The following is a 20095-nucleotide window of genomic DNA, read 5'->3' on the forward strand; positions in this document are numbered from 1 at the left end:
ATAAGGTTTCTAAATACCCAGGGGATGAAGAAACCATATTTAGAGAACACAAAGGCAACTCTTCCCACCTCTTTTCTGTTGGTTAAATGAAGGTAGTAATGTGCTCGTCATTAGCCGTGGCTGAGGCCTCCTGGTCACTTGACTTAGCTGAAATGCTAATAGATGTGTTAAATTATCAGATTCCCACTCCCTACTTTTTTTCAGCTAAGCCACATAATGTGATTCACTTCCTTTTTAGGGAGCTGTAAATGCCTGCTTTCACTCCCAGTGGCATTAAAGGAGCTTCAATTCACAAAAGACACCTTAGTTGAGACTCCAGTAGGAATCTGTGTGATGTGTCTGTAAACTTCAATTGCAGGTTGTGCACAAGGGAGCCTTCAGCCACTTCCTTTCTGCAATTAATGGCTTCAGAGGAGTACACTCTATAAAAACAAATTCAGCAAACACTTAATTTCAGCGCACAAAGGCACTGAATGCAAACGAAGATATGCTGTAATGTTTACTGCCGCTGCCATTGTGTCAATTAGGTCTAAAAGCTTCTTTATTTCATTTTGTGCTACTGCACTTTTGCCCGCCATTCAAAGCGGTGGATCAAGTCAGTGTTATAATTTATCGCAGAAATGAACAGTTTGAACAGTAGTTTTAGTGCATGCCTTTTTTTTTCCATGTTCATTTAAAGGAAGTGTGTCTGCAATACGCTCGCAGTCAACTCTGTTATTTTTTGGGAGTTGGAGGTCCAATTTTCTCATTGCAGTTTGTGAAACTGCAGATCATCTCATTAGATAAAAGCTATGAAACGCTCGGCTCCGTCTTATCGTCCTGGAAAAGATGGAGCGCCGTTTTAAGGGAGATACAGTATAGCATAAGAAAATTATAAATCTATTCTTCAGGGTAAAATTTGTGGGGGGATTTAATTTGCATTTTACTCCACATTTTAGATTCACTGTTATCTGTGAAATTACCATTATCTGGAGGGATCTGATGGAAATCTGTTATACCAGGGTGGTTTCACACTCTGGGTCGACTCCTCGCAGTGTCACCACTAGGGGACACCCTCGTAGACCTGCAGTTCTGACTGATTGTGATGGAAATAATGGATCTTGGATGTCAAGACACACACACACACACACACATACACAAACACAAGCACTGTATATTAATGTTTCTGCATCAGTACACATATCAAACAGCACTATCACAGAAATAATTCCTCCGAATCAGATGAATTGCCTGCACTTTTTGATCACTTTTTTTTAAAACACAGTCCAAATAAATGTAATATTTCAGGAAACTTTCATTCCTTTCTCATGCCAGACTGAGAATGTGATGGTCTGACTATTGATGCAGTTCATGTTTGGAGAGCAGTAGGAAACTAGCATGGCCCCAGAAAGTAAAAAGCTCCCAGGCGGTGAATAGAGAGGCCACTTGAGCCCTGCAGAATGTGGGTCCTTGAGGCTTGGACATGTGGTGGTGTTTTGTCAGAGGAAATGGGATGTATTTGCATGGACAAATTCCTCAGAGCTAGGGCCTTTCCCAGATCAGGGGGATCACAGTGTTTGAATTGGCTGGGCTCAGTTGGGCCTACCAGGGCCTGGGCAGCCTGCGGTCACAGTGTGTGTGTGTGTGTGTGTGTGTGTGTGTGTGTGTGTGTGTGTGTGTGTGTGTGTGTGTGTGTGTGTGTGCGCGCGTGTGTGCGTGTGTTGCCTCAGGGCTGCCTGGCTCTGCTGCTTGTAGCACAGCACATCTGCACACACACACTGCACCTCAAGACTTCCAGCTCTTTGTTGGAGCACAATGCAAATGGAGGATGTGCAGAGTGATGTGAAATTTACAGATACTTGAGTACAAAGAAATATATTTCCTTCATTTTTACTCCTTATTGATTTTCACTGTCGATCTTTGCCAGGATTTTAACACTTCATAATGTATGTTTTATATGTGTGTGTGTTGGTGGTGGTGGTGGTTTGGGGGGGGAGGGGGGGGGTATGAACTATACCTGCACTGCAACTGGTGTTTTATTAGGAATCAAGCCAGCTGAGAATTTGAATTATTCATGTGATTAAACTTAAACACTGTCAAAATGTATGTAGAACTGTAGATGTTATGTACAGTCTGTACAGAGGGGTAGAAATTTTACACCAAGCACACAGTATTTCCTCTGATTTTAGCAAGCAGAAGACTTTTGGTGGTGATTTCTTTTGTGCTTTACTGTTACCCATAAAAAAGAAGAAAAACAAAACTTGAATCAGTCTCATTAAGGTGCAAAATTGATGGTTGTGAATTGGTGACTTTTGGGGAATTTGTGGGTTTACTGTCCAGACAATTTCTGCCACGTATTTCCATCTTCAGCAGAGTCTTGTTCATATTTGCAGCTACAATTGTGAGGTGTGAGGTAACAAAACAATCTTATACTTGCAATTCTAGTTTCCATAATATTCTCCTCTGAGATATTAGAGGTTACAAGTTCAAGTCCGTTATGTTTGTCGCACAATTTACATATTGGTTTTACATCTTCACATGAAGCCACGGTTGCATCTCTCCCATGCTTGGCATCTCCCTCTGTCTCTTTTCATGTTAGGAGATCCTCCTGTGCAGAAATGACAGGCTTCAACCAGCGATATGACACATTTGGCTCTTTGTTCTCTCCCAGTAGAAACCCTTTTTCATCCCAGTGGGCAGATACCACAGTCTTTCACTAGACTTCAACACTCTGCCGCTACCTAGAGAGACACTCACCAAGTAATTCATAAGAGTGGGGACAAATCAGACCCTAGTAACTATCGTGCATCTGTGTCAGCAGTTGTCTGGGTAAATTATTTTGTAGTATTCTAAATAAAAGAATACTAGATTTCCTTGAACACCCCATCTTCAGTAAAAATCAAATTGGCCTCCTCCCAAAGCATCCCACCACCGACTATGTATATACCCTTCACACTTTAATTAACAAACATGTACACCAAACAAAAAATTATAAGATATTCACTTGCTTTATTGATTTCAAGAAAGCTTTCGACTCTATTTGACATGAAGAGCTCTATTACAGACTTCTACATTGTGGGTAAAATGTATGATCTGGTTAAATCAGTGTATTTGGAAAATAGGTGTGCTGTTAAAACTGGAGACAAACAAACTGAATTCTTCACCCAGAGAACAGGAATTCGTCAGGGTTGCAATTTAAGTTATTTAATGTGTGTATACATGAACTTACTGTTCATTTGGATCAATGTGCTGTTCCTGGCCTCTCCCTCCTATATAGAGAAGTGAAGTCTCTGTTTTATGCTGATGACCTTGGTCTACTGTCTCCCACTGAACTACTGCTGAAGGACTACAGCAGCAGCTGGACATAGTAGAAAAGTACTGTCAGAACTGGGCCCTGGCAGTAAATATGAAGACAACTAATGTCAAGATTTTTCAAAAGTGCTCCAGATGTCAGGAGAAAAAATACCAGTTTACCATAAATAATCATATCATTGAACATAGAATGAGTTATACCTACCTTGATGTAACCATAGCAACATCAGGGAGTTTCAACATGGCGGTGAATGCACTAAAAGGTTTGAAGAGCTCTAAATGCAATTATTATGCAAAATCTTATAATTTCCAAATTCCAATTAAAATCTGGCTCAAAATATTTGATAGTGTCATCCTGCCCATTGCGCTGTATGGTACTGACATATGGGGTCCACTCATACACATCATAGTTATACCCCTTGGGACAAACAGATACATTTTACGCATAGCCTACACAGAAAAACACCAACAAATGCAAGTAGAGCAGAATTAAGAAGATACCCGCTGATAATTAACATTCAAAAGAGAGCACTCACATTTTTTAATCACCTTAAATCCAGCCCCCCTAGACACCCTCCATTCCAAAGCCCTCCAAACCCAAGAGCTGAACCCCAAAATGAGTCCCCTATGTCAGTTGGTGCTGAGACTAACTGCCTCCTCTCAGACACACTCTGACCAGTCTCACACCATCACTGTTTCCACTGTATACCAAACTATAGCGCAATGTAAAGAAACCAATCTGGAACATTGGAAAGAAGAAACTAAAAGCCAAAGTAGATTAGAGTGTAATCTTGCCCTAACAAGAGATTATGAATTAGCAGAATATCTCTCTGTACTGTCAGAGATAGAAAGCAGAGACAGATCCTAACCAAGTACAGGCTCAGTGAACACAAACTGGCAATCGAAAAAGGACGACACAAGAAAATCATAGCAACCAAAAGAAAACAGAATGTGGTCACTGTTGAACAGATGAGGCTGAGGCAGAGATGCACTTCCTCCTACAATGTAAAACTTTCAATCAAATAAGGAATATTTACTTTAACAAGTTCAACTCTGTAATTTCAGATTTTAAAGAGTTTAATGACCCCTCAAAATGAAAAATAATCCTAGGAGAAGGAGACAGGGCATATCTCGCTGCCCAATATGTATCAACATGCCACAACCTGAGGGATACACACACACACACACACACGTATATCAATCTTAATGTTGTGTTAATGTTCATATTATTATTTTGTACTGTCCAGATATTTGGACAAATTGTATTTTGATGTTTTGGCAACATTGTTCTCGAAACTTTCATGCCATTAGAGCCCATTGAATTGTATGGAATTAATACTTTTGTTCAATTTCTCCCCTAATCGCTGTATTGGGGAATGTTTTGAGTCAGCAGTAGGAATATGACGGTCTTGCACATCAATAGCGAGGAGCAGGCTCTCCTAAGTCACATGGTACAACATCCTTTGATAAATGCAACACTGTGTTGTGTCACTAAAAGCCAATTACACCATGCTTTTTATGATTGATCTGCTCTGACAGTAGTGGATGGCATTTAAATCAACAGCCCCCGGAGCCATCTCTAGGCATAAACGGTGGTGGTTATGGAGGGTGGGGAGGGTGGCAGGGGGTTATGGGTGCTTTAATCTCATTTGCTTGGTTGCTGAGTTGAGTTTCTAGATCACATGTTTTCAAAAAGAGAGCGGGAGAGCGACGGAGATATCCAGCAAGCCTCTGCTCACTCAGCTCGGAAAGGCTGCTCTCTCTTACAACTTTGATTGTCCCCCGTGTAGACAGCTCGATCCACAGCTTCTGAAGTACAAGGCGCACACTGGCACTCATAAAAGCGTGTAGGGAGGTGTCATATTGAACGCAGGATTGCTTTTTAATCCCAAGCACATTGACTATTCTTGTCAATAGAACCCCAATACAACTGCCAGCTTGAGCTTTTTTTTTCCCTACAGGATTCTTGCTGGGCTTAATTTTCAAAGTGAACGCACAGATGCCAAGGAAGCCTTTTTTTTCTCTTTCTACCCCCCACCCCCTTCCCTCTTTCCCCCACACTCTCTGTGTTTGTCCTGGAAGTCCATGCCAAGAGCAACATGCGTGAAGCAGAAACGATCAGTGGGACGCTCCTCCACCGCCTGTTTCTCAAGACTGAATGACCTGATGGGAAATATTCCCCTCACCTGCTCTCCTCTTAGCCTTTTAATTATTACACCTCTATATGAAAACTCTACTTTTTTATTTTGATTTTATGACAGTTTGAGAGCCCTGACAAAAATAAGAACTGCTCCTAGCTGTAATTTAAAACACATGTGGCCTTTTTTCTTCAACCGAGTCTACTGTCAAAGAACAAATCTTCCCTTTTCTTGCTCGTCTCTGTGTTTGAATAATTATTATCCACATCATTAGACAAGTTCCCCACTGTATCTAAATTAGAAGGTCTTCTTTCAGGCCGGACATCACAGGTGTTCCCTTGGTTTCATGTCTCAAGAGGCGGAAATCTTTGAGGATACTGACTATTAACCCATGCTCTAATCATCTAGTCAGGAGGGGATATGAAACCCGCCAGAAGAATGAATTAATACGACCCGCCAAGGAATACATGAAGAAAGCAGTGAGTGTCCATTTGCAAGGCTTAGGTACAACTGTCACAGTTTCTCTCATCGCAGCGCAGCCCCTTCATCTCCCCTTGATGGTGTCATGGAAGTGAGAGGCGTGAAAGCACAGTGACACTCCACGAGCCCGTTCCACTCGCAGCCGCTAATTCATCATGACAAATGTGCTCAGATGATCTGGCCCAGCAGCACTAATGGGGAGAGGAGAGAGCGCACTTCATTTGCACAAGACCCACTCCAATTAATCCATCCAGCTTTACTCTGGGCTAATTGGAGCGGGGCCCTCCCTGCCTGTGTGCTGGTAATATACCCGACACAGTTTAACAGCTCCTGTTCTCAAAGATCATACTTTTTTTTTGTGTGTGTAGATTGTGCCGAAGGGGCGTTTGAGGTTGTAAAATCTGTCCCCCTGATCCTAAACACAAGGCCCTCTCAAAAACATGTGTTTATAATGAGCAATTCTCATATTTCCATGGTATAATAATCCTTTCTTCTATTTGCAGGTTCAAATTTACAATAAACAGATATAAAAGTGCATATTTCAATGTGGCATCTTGAGTTTTTTGTTTGCCAAATGCAAAATTTATTAATAGCAGAATGAATGAGTAGATAAATAAATAAAAATTAGCAGATAACTGTCAAATGTTAAAAGCAGCACCATCGCTAGCTTAAAAGACTGTTTGAGTCCTTTTGAAGTGCTCTCACATCATGTGTTTTGGGTTGTTTTGACTATAACTCTGTGTGTGTGTGTGTGTGTGTGTGTGTGTGTTTATGCACATATATATGTGTGTTTGTCGTATGAGACAATCCTTTGGCTCACTACAAAACCTTTGGCACATGTAGGACATTCTTTGTCTAAAGTTAGCAGTGGCCTCACTGTTAATTAATCCATCATAAATTGATTTTGATCTCGCCAGTGTTTGAGTGATGTTTCTAACACACACTTGATAGCGCCGAGTCCTCAGAGAAAAGCAAGCCGCTTGTCATACCGTGTCCTTAACAACTGACGTGAGTCTTGAAATTGTATTGCAGAAGCCGACTCCATATTTGCATTTTAGAAGTTCGCCCGTGTGCGGTAGAAAATCTAGAACAATTGTTGGCCTGTCACTTCAGCTTTATCTTAAAAAACTTACAAAGGTTTTCCTCCTCGCCGTACACGGCTGCTTGGGTAATGCAGCCTCCTGTGTCTGCAGACGTATTTTTCTAAAGGTGTGTGTGGCACATCTGTGCAGCTATTGTTTATTCATGGAGTAAACCCTTTGAAATGTGTTAAGATACTTCCCACTCATTATAAAAATCCTGCCACCCATGGATTAGGACTTTGATGTCACCAATCCTGCTTCAAAGGCTTCTTTCACTGCTATTAATCACAGTTTAGCCTCTGAAGATATAGCCAGAGAAAACATTTGGACATCTTGTGCAGAAACTTTGAAATGTTCAGACTGTCTTGCATATGCTATGTTCATATCCTTTCCGCTGTGTGTGGGGCTGTTGGACTGCTGTGCACGCAGCTGCACTCCTGAGTCCATGGGATTCAGCTCAGTTTTAGGCTCCTTCTGAACTGTCTTTTGTGTTGTGCTGCAGTATGAACACTACCATGAACACACTAGTGTAGTTGTTCACTTTGTCTTCCTTTTTATCTTCCTTGTTGAAAAGAATAAAACATCCAAAGTGTTCGTTTGATTGTTCCCCCTCAATAAGGATTCCTTCCCTTTATTTCATACAGCAGTTCAAACATTTTCTAAGATTTAAAAAAGCTCTTATGACTGCAGATTTCACCAAAATTAAATTTTCTTGTTATGAATGTCTTATGGTTTGGTTTTGTTTTGAACAGGAAATCTGGCAACGTCCAGAGCCAGGGTTACTGCTGCCTCCAGATCTCTGCCTCCGCAGCTCGGCTCAGGACGAACCAAGGTGAGGCTCCTGTAGCACAAATCATCACATCTGAGAGCATAATGCTTTTTATTTGTTGCTCACAGGCATCACACCATAAGAAAGCCAGTAAAAACCTGTGCTGTGAAGCATAGCCACATTAATTGACTACCCTGTTATAGTTGCTCTCTTGCTTGTGGTGATGCAGCATCGCCATCTGGCATTTGGTGTCGACGGCATAAAAGTAGCTTTTCAGACTTTCTAACTGTTTTCTGTTAATGAGAACTTAAGTATCGTAAAGATTTAAGTTTCTTTTTCATAGGTTTCTACAAATTCACAGAATCCGCTTAAATAACTGCATCAACAAGCTGAGGCCATGATAGTTTTATGAGCTTAATATTTCACAATGATTATTGATGTAGCAGCTCTCAAAGGAAGAAAAAGTTTGAATCCAATATTGTATATTAATCATGTTCATACTGAGGTTCTTCATGTAGAGTTTGTTTGAATGTCTTTTTTTGGCGTCACTAACACAACACATAGCAGCATCAAAAAAAACCAAAAGGTTTCTTCTTAGCAGGAGCTTTCAAACTTTCCCCCTTTTGGACACAGTCTGTTTTACTTTATTTAAGGGGAAGCATTTGGTAAAATCATAATGTTTGTAAGATATAATTTCTTATGAAACGGAAACTATCTCTGTCCTTTATTTTTACCAGGCTGCACATTTTGTCTTGGTTTGTTTAAAAAAAAAAAAAAAAAAGAAACCACATGATGATTTACATTGGAAAGCCCCTTAAAAGTGAATTTCAGCTTCTTTACTACTTGTCTATCCACTTCTCTCTTCCTTCCTCTCTTCCATGTGCTGTACTCAAAGTCTCCCAAATACCTATTGAAGGTAAGGCTCCTGTTATGCAGATAACAAAAGTTTCTAAATCTGAATATATTTTTGAATCGTAGACCAGCTCCAAATTGCGAGCAGTCTTTGAAAGCACATAATTTGCTGAAATCAAATGAACATCATTGTAATTCAGAATTGAAACTTTAACTATGTTTCTCTAACTTTGAATCATATGCAGCTTCTAACATCAATCACAGTCTGGCTTTGGAAAATGCAAATCATTTCTTTTGAACTGTTTCTCACGCAGCCACAATTCTGCGATATTAATGTAAACAAATGCACTGTGATGTATCTTTTTAGATTATAGAAATACAGGCTAACATTAGGGGGAAAAAAATAACATTGAAAAAAACAGTTCAACTTTGTTGAACTTCCCCTACTCAGTTAGTTATTCTTGAACAAGAAAGGACAACTCAGTGGGATTGATGTAATATGTATGCCGTCATCTTTTCAATCAAAGTAGGGGAAAGTTGACAGAAACCGACACTTACAAAAAGTTGCCAGTACAACCAGATTAAAGTGACGGTTGTTGTAATAGTGCAAGTGAGTTTGAGATAACTGTTTGTACTTCTGTGTGATCAGAACAGAAAATTCTCAAGGCGTTCGATTACTCCCTTCATGTACCTCAGAGAACGTACCTTTCTTTCTCTGTTCTAGGATGAAATAAAGTATTAAGATATGCACTTTGCTACGTAGACTTACCATAAAATATCTATTGCATCATTAATTTTGATGAAGCCATGAACTGAGAAAGCCATTAGAAAGCTTATATTGTGTCCTCGTTAATCCGTCGTCGGGATGACTGTCTGCTTGGTGACGGCTAGTCTCATTACTCAGAATGCTCTGCAATTTTCCCGTGCCCCACAGCAGTGCAGTTATTCTCTAGATTGTTAGCTTTAAGTGTTTATGGGGCTATGTTATACAGACAGCTCAGTTAGTACAGCTGTGTATTCCCAACTGTCCCATTTAGAGGAAGGAGACCTGCTGTAATAATGCCTTTATCTCTACAGAGCTCAATGAGGACGTCAGGTTGCAAATGAACGGCACCTAATTTGAATCTGCTTCTGGCCTTGTTTATCATTGCATGGTGTTCATTGTCAATATTTGTGTTCAGGTGGACACCATGGAGATGATGCGTCACCCAGAAGAAACCACCAACATGAGAAGACAGACTGTGGCCTCCTATTTCCGTGTAGGTTTCTTCCTCTTTCACTCTTCTCAACAGTCTCACAACAACCAACAGAACATCGTAATTTTACTCTTCTATTAAATTTTAAACGTTTTTCAGAAATAACTACAAAGGAGAAGAAGAACTCTGCTAATGTCAACAAATGTTTTTGGAAAGTAAGACTGTTGAATTGTTCGTCTCTAGTTCTAGTTTAATGGATATAAATGTTCATACATTTTTACTTGCCTCTAATAATGACACTGACGGCTACACTTCAAGTTTGACAGAGCACCTCATGATCTTCATCACGTATTTCCAAGCTGAAAACTGTCTTGATTGTAGTTCATAATTGTACCACTTCAACAACATCTAGAATGTACAGCAGTGCACAACCCAATAGAAAGAACAAATTGAACTGTCTTAGTCATTCCCTGCAGAAATGTAAAATACAGTGACTGGATGCTTTACTGTTGTAGCTGGTATAATAGAATTACAGTAATAGCTCACATGGTAAATTCAGCATAATCTACATTTCTACATAAGTAATTTAATTAGTACATTAACACTACACTCACTTCTATGTTGCTCTGAGTTTCTCTTTTTAAGACAAATACTCTTTTCTCTCACTGATTATTTTTGGTTCTGCTTTTCTGCACTTTCTCAATATTTAATTCTCACGCTTTGTTTGCATAAATTCAACACCTCCTGCAGACGTTTCACAATTAAAGCATTTCAGGATAGGGATGGGATTATTCTTCCTTATAGCCGCCGGAGGGCTTTTAATGTGAAACACACAAAGGAAGTGATGAAATTTCAATTAAGAAATAAAGGGCTGCCTCAAATAAAAACCCTAATGAAATAAAAGGTTATGTCTTCAGTTGAAGTAATCAGAATTTACAGTGATTTCATCATTATCAGTAAATTATTTAAAGCTGCACTAATCTTTATGTGTAAGAGTACTGCACTGATTGTAACATTGTCGGACCCATGATGGACAGTTTGTTGTTTTAACTGAAGCAGTAAAACCAGAGATATCATGTTTTTTATTCCATGAATTCTTCTTGTTGGTCTACATTACCCACAATGCTACTCGACTTTAGTCAACTGTACAGATTCAGTTGTGTTATACAGTTAAATTACTACGTGTAATTTGACTATGGGGTCTTAGCAACGGACCCACAGTATAATTATCACACGATACTGCAGTTCAGCTCTACAGAGTATTTCAGCATCTTCCCACTCACTGTTTTGTTTTTCCAGTCTCCTTGCTGTCATAGTTTTGTCTTCAGCCACAGCAAACAGCTGTTTTCAGATAAACCTGCTGTATATTACCTCCGCAGCACCAAACGAGAGACAGACAAAGCTGAGGAGCCAGATATTTGCCATCAAGAGTTGGTCAAATACAAGAAAAAGGAGCTAAGTGGCCAGCAACACCACTCCAAATGAATGATAATGTTGCTCTGTTTCTGCTGGATGTGTGAATAGGCAAATGTTTGCCATAAAAGCTTTAAAACATAGTAGATGTTGTGTTTACAGGTTGTTTGGCTGCCCCTAAATGCATAAAGATCAATGAATGCAGATTCAAGCAAAAGGATATTTTACACATTACCTCAAATTATTGCAAAAATACCACAAAGAATGGCACTAACTTTACTGCAATTAATAAAAATCCTCTGCACATTCGACTATTTGTTTTTGATATATGAGAATAAAAACAATCTGCCAGATTCTGTTGGGACTGATTAATACTGTCAGTTACTATTCAGCTTGTTATCAAACACATCTATGTCTGGAAAAAGTTGGACGCTCTTTGAAGACAATCATCATAACTGAAATGATGATATGAATTCACATAACTGCTCTGTGGTTTTCTTGTGTTGCCTCTGCCCACTGTTTGTTGTCTTATTATGTGTCTGCAGTACTCTCTGATGGACTTACTGTCCAAGATGGTGGTGGGTCAGCCGCACTTTGTGCGCTGCATCAAACCTAATGATGACAGGCAGGCACTGCGATTCAGCAAGGATAGGGTGATGGTGCAGCTGCGCTACACGGGGATACTGGAGACAGTGAACATCCGCCGGCAAGGCTACTCCCACCGCATCCTGTTTGAAGAATTTGTCAACAGGTAAGAATTGTGTCGAAACAAGCAGCACCTCCACTCTGCAGCACGCGCACGTTCTGAGCGCTGACACTACCCCAGAGATAGTGCAGAACAAGTGAGCCATGCTCTGCATCACACAAAACACGGGTTCTTTAATTAGATAGGGGTACAAGTTGAGCAGAGCAAGAGGCTGACTAATTGGTAGTCATTAGTGATAGTGCAAGACTAAATCCTACAGCTCTTTTAACTGGGTGGATACTCCAGTGTGGAAAATATGGATAAAATTCAAACAGGGAGGAACTGTGATTATAAGGGGTGATGCATTTTAATGGATTTCTTTTTACTATTCATGAAGAGTTTGTTCTTAAACTCGGTGACCTGGAAAAGCTCAAATGTAGTTTCCTTGTCCCATTGGTATTGCATTAGAACACAATTAAAACAAAATTTCATCATTAGGGGGGCTTTACATAAGTTGTGTTGTTTTTGTTTTTAAAAATGTGGGACAGGATTTAATCACTGTTAATAAGTGCTACACACTTCTGCTCAAATGTCCAACCCCAAATTTAAAGTATATATCAGCTCTTATATATATGTACATAGAGTCTTTGGGAAAACGGAAGGAAACTTATGTTTGATCAGTTTTCCTTTGAAAAATATTCTAGCCACCTCTAATGTGGAGACTTTAAGATGATATAAAGTTTAATTAACTCAGGCTTGTAGGGAAAAAAAAACTCAGTGGAGATGGTTGGTTAGTCTCACTGCTTTAGGGAAGCTTTAAAAAATTGTGCTTAATTTTTTTACCAAATGGTTTTTCTTTGCATGTCCTAGTTTTATGGCTCAGTGTTTCAAGAGTGATTATTAGAAGATCATCAATCACGTCAACTGATGATTTTACTGTTTTCTCTGTAACACCTGTGCATGAAGTGTGTTTGTGTGTGAGATTGAGAGAGTATTACCACTTCAGACTATATTTAAACCCCGCTATTGAATCCATATCATCCTACCTGAGCCAGGCAGAAGTCGTACAGACAGATCCGAATGGCTAAACTGCACCTTTAGTGAAAACTGATTTAAATTTGTGCTCTCATATCAAAGGCTCGTCTGATGTTGCCAAGCAGTGCTTTGTATTTACCATCAAAGAAATAACAGGTATCAACAGGAATTAGAATGAAAGCCTGTAGACTGAGGCGGGGAGGGGAGGGGAGTTCAAAGAAGTTTTTCTTCTTGTTGTTGTTCTTCTTTTTGACCAACGCCAGAACACAAGAGATGAACTAGTAGTTTAGAAGCCTTGATGTCCCTGAGCAAACAGTTAGAGCCACTTTGTCCTATGCTGGTATTTTGTAAACTACAACAATAGGATCAGTGGATGGCCCCAGTCAAACATGCAGTAGAGCTGATGCACACTGATAGGACCAGGCTGATGGGCATCTACTGTGGCCACTGAAATTAGAGACGATCATCCATTCAAAAGAGCTTCAACAATGGGCCTCTGTTGAAGACTCATGTCTCAGTCAAGCTCATTTTTCTGGTCAGAGTAGGCAGGCGCTTTTCCAACTGTGGGGCCTCTAATGATGTTTCTGGCAGAAAAAGGTATTAAGATTTCTGGTCTCTCCTCTCGAACAGGGTTGGCTTAAATTACTTTAAAATGTTGCCAGTTGCTGACGAGGAGCTACATGCTTGTAATTAGTTACATAATCCGCTGAGCTACTAAATTTGAGGAATCTAATTAGGATACTTGTAGATTATCTTTGGATTATTCACTCTTCCAGTAAGCCTAAATCTCACAGATAACATTATATAAACTAAACTAGACAAAAGTAGTAGTCATAATAGTAGTAGTAGTAGATTTTGGGAAATAAGCCTTTACGCTTTCTTGCCTAGATGTGAATATTGATTACAGCTCTCCTGCCTCAAGTTTTGTATGGATTAAATTAATGAGCTATAACAGGTTGATTATTGAGTTTTAGAGGTGCTGATAGGTGAATATTGTTACCTTTGGACAGAGCCAGGCTAGCTGTTTCCTCCTGTTTGCTAAGCTAACCATCTCCTTGTCTCAGCTTCATATTTACCATGCAGAAATAAATGCCATCAATCATCTCATCTGAGGGAAGTGAATCAAGCTAACTATTCCTTTTAAATAAAAAAAAAAAGAATTTTTCCTGGCAACATGCAGTTATCCATCTTCAATACTGATGTCTTGCTCCTCTCTCTCCACAATTTGGTGCAATTTTCTCTCAACTTTTTTGGTTTACTTTTAACACCAGAAATGAAAATGGTAAAAAAAGAACAAACATTCAAAACCAATCACGTATTCCTTAAACTGTGACCAGTTAACCTTTTTTTCCCAAATCTAATCTTTGATGATTAGGTTATTACATGATCTGACATTTTATCAGCTACAACTCACCTCTGTTGCTACAGCTACATTAAATCAAATTACTAATTATTTCTTGCTTTGTCTCCTCATCTTGCAGATATTACTACCTTGCGTTTCGGGCTCACCAGATGCCCGAGACCAGCAAAGAAAATGCTGTTGCCATACTGGAGCGAGCCAAACTAGAAGGCTGGGTGCTGGGAAAGACAAAGGTAATGTGATTATTGCATGAAAAAACGGAACAATTAATACATTTGTGTTTGTATTACACAGTTACCTGTGCTCAAGTACCAAAAACAACATCTTTGGCTGCCCACCTTGACTGAGATACTCCTAACCTGCTCTGAACATCCTGTCAGGTTTTTCTGCGTTACTACCATGTGGAGCAGCTGAACCTGCTGTTGAGGGAGGTGATAGCTCGGGTGGTGGTGATGCAAGCTTACACGAAAGGCTGGCTGGGGGCCCGGCGTTACCGAAAAGAGAAGGAGAAGAGAAAGCACGGGGCCATCATCATCCAGTCAGGTACTGATTTTAATTCATCCGTAAACAGAGGAAAGAAATTATTCAAACTTAAGAATTCTGATGTATTCTTTTATCACCTAATGATGAAACAGGTGCGAATACGTTATGAATGTGACCGCTGGTTTCTTAATGACCTCTGGTCTATTATGCACCGCTGAATCTTCATAAAAGAGATGAGTTTGATAACCACAGCTTGACCTATGAGGGTTAAGAGCAATGCTTCAGAGCAGACAATAAGACTTCAGAGAGTTCAAAGGGATCCATCCCTCTGCCACCTGGTTTAGCAGTGTTTTGAAGTGGGATCTTGTGTAGTATGTGCCGTCTATTTTGTTTCACAGAGGTAGGTCAGCAATCTCTTACCCACACACACACACACACACACACACACACACTGTCTCTTTCTCTTTCTGCAGCCTGGAGGGGCTACATTGCACGGCAGAACCTCAAGCAAATAAAAAAGGAGCGGGAAGTGGCCGCCGTCCGCATACAGTCAGGTAAAGAAATGCTTATGTTTTTCTCTGAAGTTCTTCATACACTCAAGTGCAGACCTCTGGAATTTCTCGTGAAGCTGTGTGTCCGGTGGAAATTCACACCACTTTTTTTCATACATTTTGAAAAGGAAAAAGGATGAAGGCCTGAAAACCTTACATCTTTGTGAAACACCTTTTTGATCTCAATGAGTGGCCTACGAAACAGTAATAATTAATTAATAATGCATAGAGAAAAGCTTTTGAAAGTTTGGGCAGCATTTGGTCCCCATGTTTCAGAAGAACAGTGCATACTGAGATCCTTTTTTCCTTTCATCTCTTTCCCAGTAAAGGCAAGAGAGGGGCTTATCCCTTCTGTTTCCTCACGACTTCCTCTCTCAAATTCCTGGCCTATTACACAGCTCTCACATACCAGAAACAAGATGCCTTTTTATACTGTCAACCTTTTCATCTGAAATGTAAATTAATTCTTACTCAGTGTGCCTTGACGAAGATCAAAGTGGGCACATTAACCTTCCTGGGTACCCCCCCCCCCCCCCCCCCCCCCCCCCCCCTCCTTGGAGCCTCTCACTGGAGGACAAGGGAGGGTGCCAAAAGGGGCAGGAGAGAGGAGGGCAGGGGGAGGAGATTTGGCATTGTTTCCCCTGGCTCTCCTAAGGGCTGCCCTCATCTGGCACATGGAGCATCTCAGTCGCCTGCACACCTTGTGTAAATGTCCTCCATTAAAACCCTTGTAAATAACGCTGCAGAATGGATAAACAGGGTTCTTGTGTGAGGAAAGCCTCTCTGATGCCGCTGTCTTTCTCTTTAGAAAAGTGTGTTTGTGTGTGGCCGCTGGGGTTCAGGGGGGGAGAACCTGAACCTGACATAAGTGGGGCCTCAGCCCCCCGGCGGAGCACTCCAGCACATTCACATTGTGTGTTCTCTGCAGCTTATAGCCTTTGAGGTGGGCTGCATTTGCATTCTGAAAATAAACAGATGCCTTTCAAATGTATGAGCCTGGTGGCTTCTCAGATCTCAGCGGGGCCTGGGGGACATGCTCACCATCGATCAGATTAGACCATGCAAAATAGAACCATGGCTCAACAATGTACTTGAGCTTTCTTTTCCTGTGCATATAATTTTACAAGAAAAACACAAAGCCCTTTGACGGAGTAAGTCAGCAGGCTCCGTTTACCATCCATCTGAGCCCAGTATGTCTCAGTAATCACACATTGTTTTCCCTTTGCTCCACTACGCTCCTTAAGAGGAAGCTAAACATATTTTACTTCCTGCCAGCAATTGCTGTGTTTTCAATACGAGGCTGTTTTAGTGCTTCAATAAATTGTTGTAAACTGTGTTAATTGGAGCAATTACATTTGATATCTGCCTCACTGGACATGTATGTTTTTTGGATGGATGGCAGAATGAAAATGGTTTTCTGAGTGTTTGAGTACATATCTGACATTCATATCTTGTGCAGTTTACAGGGGCCATCGGGTGCGTCGGGACCATGGACCCCAGGGGCACAGATGTCACCCTGAGGCTGGAGGAAAGACCACCAAGGAGGAGCACATGGGGTGAGCCTTGACATCCCATATCCTTGAGGATCTGTTCTCATTGGAAGAATATTTTTCAGCAGTTAAATTTTTGTTTTTTCTTGATTGTTTCTACTTACGGCACAGACAATAGGCTTCAAATATGACTTAAATTAGTCTGCCATTAGAGACGGCTTATTGAGCATGAGGGCTCACATACCTGTCAATCATCCTCAGCCCTGTCAGTTTGGCTCCTTTTTCCCCTCTAATGCACTGTTGTTTGAACCAGAAGAAAAAGCTCCTCCCTGCGCACCTCCTCTTTCAGTTTTATAAACGTAATAAATATCTTTCCAGCAAGATAGCACACTTGTCTGACCACAAATGGGGTTGGGCGCTGCACTGGTCTCCAGATGTATGAGCTGAAGACTTTGTGTTTATTCAGCATATGGGCAGGCCAGTCATTAAGAAAGTATGTGCTAAGCAGGAGAGCGGCCACTGACTAAACAGCAGCACACGTGGTGTTGATGGCGGCTTTTTAGCTCTGTTTAGCTTCTCTCTGCACACAAACTCAAAATGATACCTGGTTATCTGTTTATACAAATTCCCAAATGTTAGGTTTGGGATTATGTACTAAAAAATATAAAAGGAAAAGTATTCCTCAGTGATTTTGGTTGTGATGAGGTTTTGTATGTGGAGCTGAAAAAGAATCCAAAATGTTTACGACGAATGCCATATGTGCGTGTAAAATCCCATTTCTTTTCAATTCACATCTTAAACCAATTCATTATCATGTTCAGATCCAGGGTGACTTTTGGTCAACGTTGTGCATCTCTCTCCAGACTCAGACTCCAAAATATTAGATTTACACATCTAAAAATGTTATGCTTGTTGTATACTCAAACCAAGCGGAGCCTCATCTGGGATTTTTCTCTCCGTGTTTACAATCATATTCCTTGGTGAGAAAAACTTCAAACCTCCACTTAACAATTCTGTTTAATCAGTGCTGGAATCTCTCCATATAGATTTATTTTGACATGATCTGGCCCATTTTCCTCCTGTAAGATCTATGTTCTCACCTACATGCTGTTCTTTTCCCGTTTGATATCCCTCCTCTCTGCCACGCATGAATTCTGTGTTTGCATCCAAACAGCAGAGCCTCCAGTTGCATCACCAAGTGCAAACTGGATTCTGATTTTCTAAACTCAAAACATGACTGCGACTGGCATGCAGCATTGTGTTTGCAGATGTTGTCTTTTTTGGTGTTTGTCTTTTTTTTTTTTTCCTTTTAAATAATGCAACAATGAGTGATCACACACAGAAACATGTCTCTCTCTCTCTCTCTCGCTCTATACAAATTGCATAATCATAAAGCAGAGCTGTTTTTGCCTTTTAAACAAGAACACAAAGACGATCATCCTCAGCTATATATGATAGTATGTTGTTTTATGACATTTTATGTTCATTTCACTTAAAAATGCTTCTCACTTTCTCAGGTCTAACAGCCCAGAGAGCAATGAGGCAAATACAGATCGCATACATACAGCGAATGTGAGTAACAGAATATCAATGAAATGAGCATTTTTCTTACTCCTGACTTTAGCTGTGTATGTTAAATGCTGCTCCTCTACAAAGCAGCTTTAACCCAGATTAATCTTTGGGAATTTTTTGAGTCCTTGAGACAAAAGAGTTCTCTTGCTCCAACCTCCATCTCAGCGGAGAAGACAGGGTGGTACGGGAACGAGAGTATCAAAAGGCTGGAAATTCACGGCTGAGAATAAATGCTCGCTCTTCCCTGAGGTGATTTGTCTTTGCGCTCCTCTTTCTACAGATGTTAGACCCCTTTTTTAGTAAAGACCTGAGGTTCTTTGGTAGCACTTTGATATCCTGCTCGGATTCAATATGTGAAATAGAAGAGCCACTCCGTGACTTGGAGCACATCACAGTCTTTGAAGTCTGATCCAATTTTTGCTGCTCACCATTTGATGTTGAAAGGATGAAATGAGGAAAATGTACAGTTTTTGCCAGTAACTCTGCTGAGCATATGTAAGATTAAAAAAGCAAAATCCTTTGGAGGATGTACTTAGAAATGTTAAGCAGATTAATACTTTCCTATAGCTCTTTTATTCAAAGATAAAATTAAATATGAGAGGAAGCCTGTATGTGCTGTTTTTTACTCTCACAATTAAGTCAGTGTGGTGCTGTTTGCTAGGAGGTAGGGCTAGTAAAGGGGGATATGCAATTGCATTAGCATTTGATTAACATTGCAAAGCACATTAATGGGTTTGAGTTATATGCATGCCAAATTGTAAATAAATGAATACAGCGTCTACATGACTAAATTAAAAAAAAAAAACAAAAAAAACCACACACATTACAGGGCTTGCTTTAACTTGTGTCTATTTATCTTGTGCTTTCATTGACATTGCTCTTCTGGGTGTGTTTACGCCTCCTCTTTCAAGGTTGGCCCCGACAGCCGAGACAGACAAGTGAAAGACATCAAGAGAGACAAAGGCAGAGCAGAAGACAGTGTAACGAAGCCTTGCAGGGAGACAGCTAGGCTGCGAGACATGCAGTGTAAACAAGGTAAGCCCGAGCACAGAGCTGGCGGGTGCAGGTAATTACACAAAGAGACAGCAAAAATCCTGCTTTAATGGATAAAGTGCCATTTTTAATACGGGACCCCTTTCAACCTTTCATCCCAGCCAATCCTCTGCTGCCATTCTTTGTTGACAGCAAAAAGAGAGAAGCATTATGGGTGATCATTTCTGCGGTATTTTAATAACCCAGGTCAGCTCATCATAAACGTCTCATGGCAAGTGGGGGGGCTTTTGAAATGGCATGAGCACTTCAAAGCTTTCGTTCTCCCGCATGGCGAGCCCTTCACTAAGGATCTCATCAATGACTCTTAATAGACCTGCACAGTAACGGTGACAAGAAAATACACAAACCCTGATTTGTTGAACATATGTTTGGTTTGCTTTTTGCCCCAGGCGATGAATTACATTAATTCCGGCTGCCTGGAAGGCAGAGTGGGTGGCTGTGCAGGGGGCCGCCGATTACGGCCGTCACCCAGCCCACCGCTAGGGTAGTCTGGGTAATGGGGGCCTGGCCCTTCATTAATGTTATAAGAAGAGTATGAGGTAAGAGATGGAGGTGGAATAGCATTTAGCGGCGCGGCTGAGAGATTACGGGGATTAGACATGATAATGTAACACAGACAGGGCTCTCCAGCGGGCCCGGGATTAG

The 20095-nt window shown here is 40.7% G+C and overlaps 1 protein-coding gene across 3 annotated transcripts in view; it reads left to right on the forward strand.

Annotated features, from left to right (window-relative positions):
• Positions 1-20095, forward strand: part of myo3b (myosin IIIB) — a 66622-nt gene that overhangs the window by 29930 nt on the left and 16597 nt on the right. For 2 of the 3 annotated variants that reach the window (XM_067603539.1, XM_067603540.1), the window contains 10 exons: positions 7744-7823; positions 8656-8676; positions 9794-9871; positions 11767-11972; positions 14423-14534; positions 14682-14844; positions 15258-15338; positions 16795-16891; positions 18343-18397; positions 19309-19432. In XM_067603539.1, coding sequence (XP_067459640.1) covers positions 7744-7823; positions 8656-8676; positions 9794-9871; positions 11767-11972; positions 14423-14534; positions 14682-14844; positions 15258-15338; positions 16795-16891; positions 18343-18397; positions 19309-19432 — 1017 coding nt within the window. The remainder of the gene's footprint in view (positions 1-7743; positions 7824-8655; positions 8677-9793; positions 9872-11766; positions 11973-14422; positions 14535-14681; positions 14845-15257; positions 15339-16794; positions 16892-18342; positions 18398-19308; positions 19433-20095) is intronic. The other variant, XM_067603541.1, reaches the window with a different exon arrangement.

The sequence above is a fragment of the Thunnus thynnus genome, chromosome 11 (assembly GCF_963924715.1).
Source record: "Thunnus thynnus chromosome 11, fThuThy2.1, whole genome shotgun sequence".
NCBI classification, from domain to species: domain Eukaryota; kingdom Metazoa; phylum Chordata; class Actinopteri; order Scombriformes; family Scombridae; genus Thunnus; species Thunnus thynnus.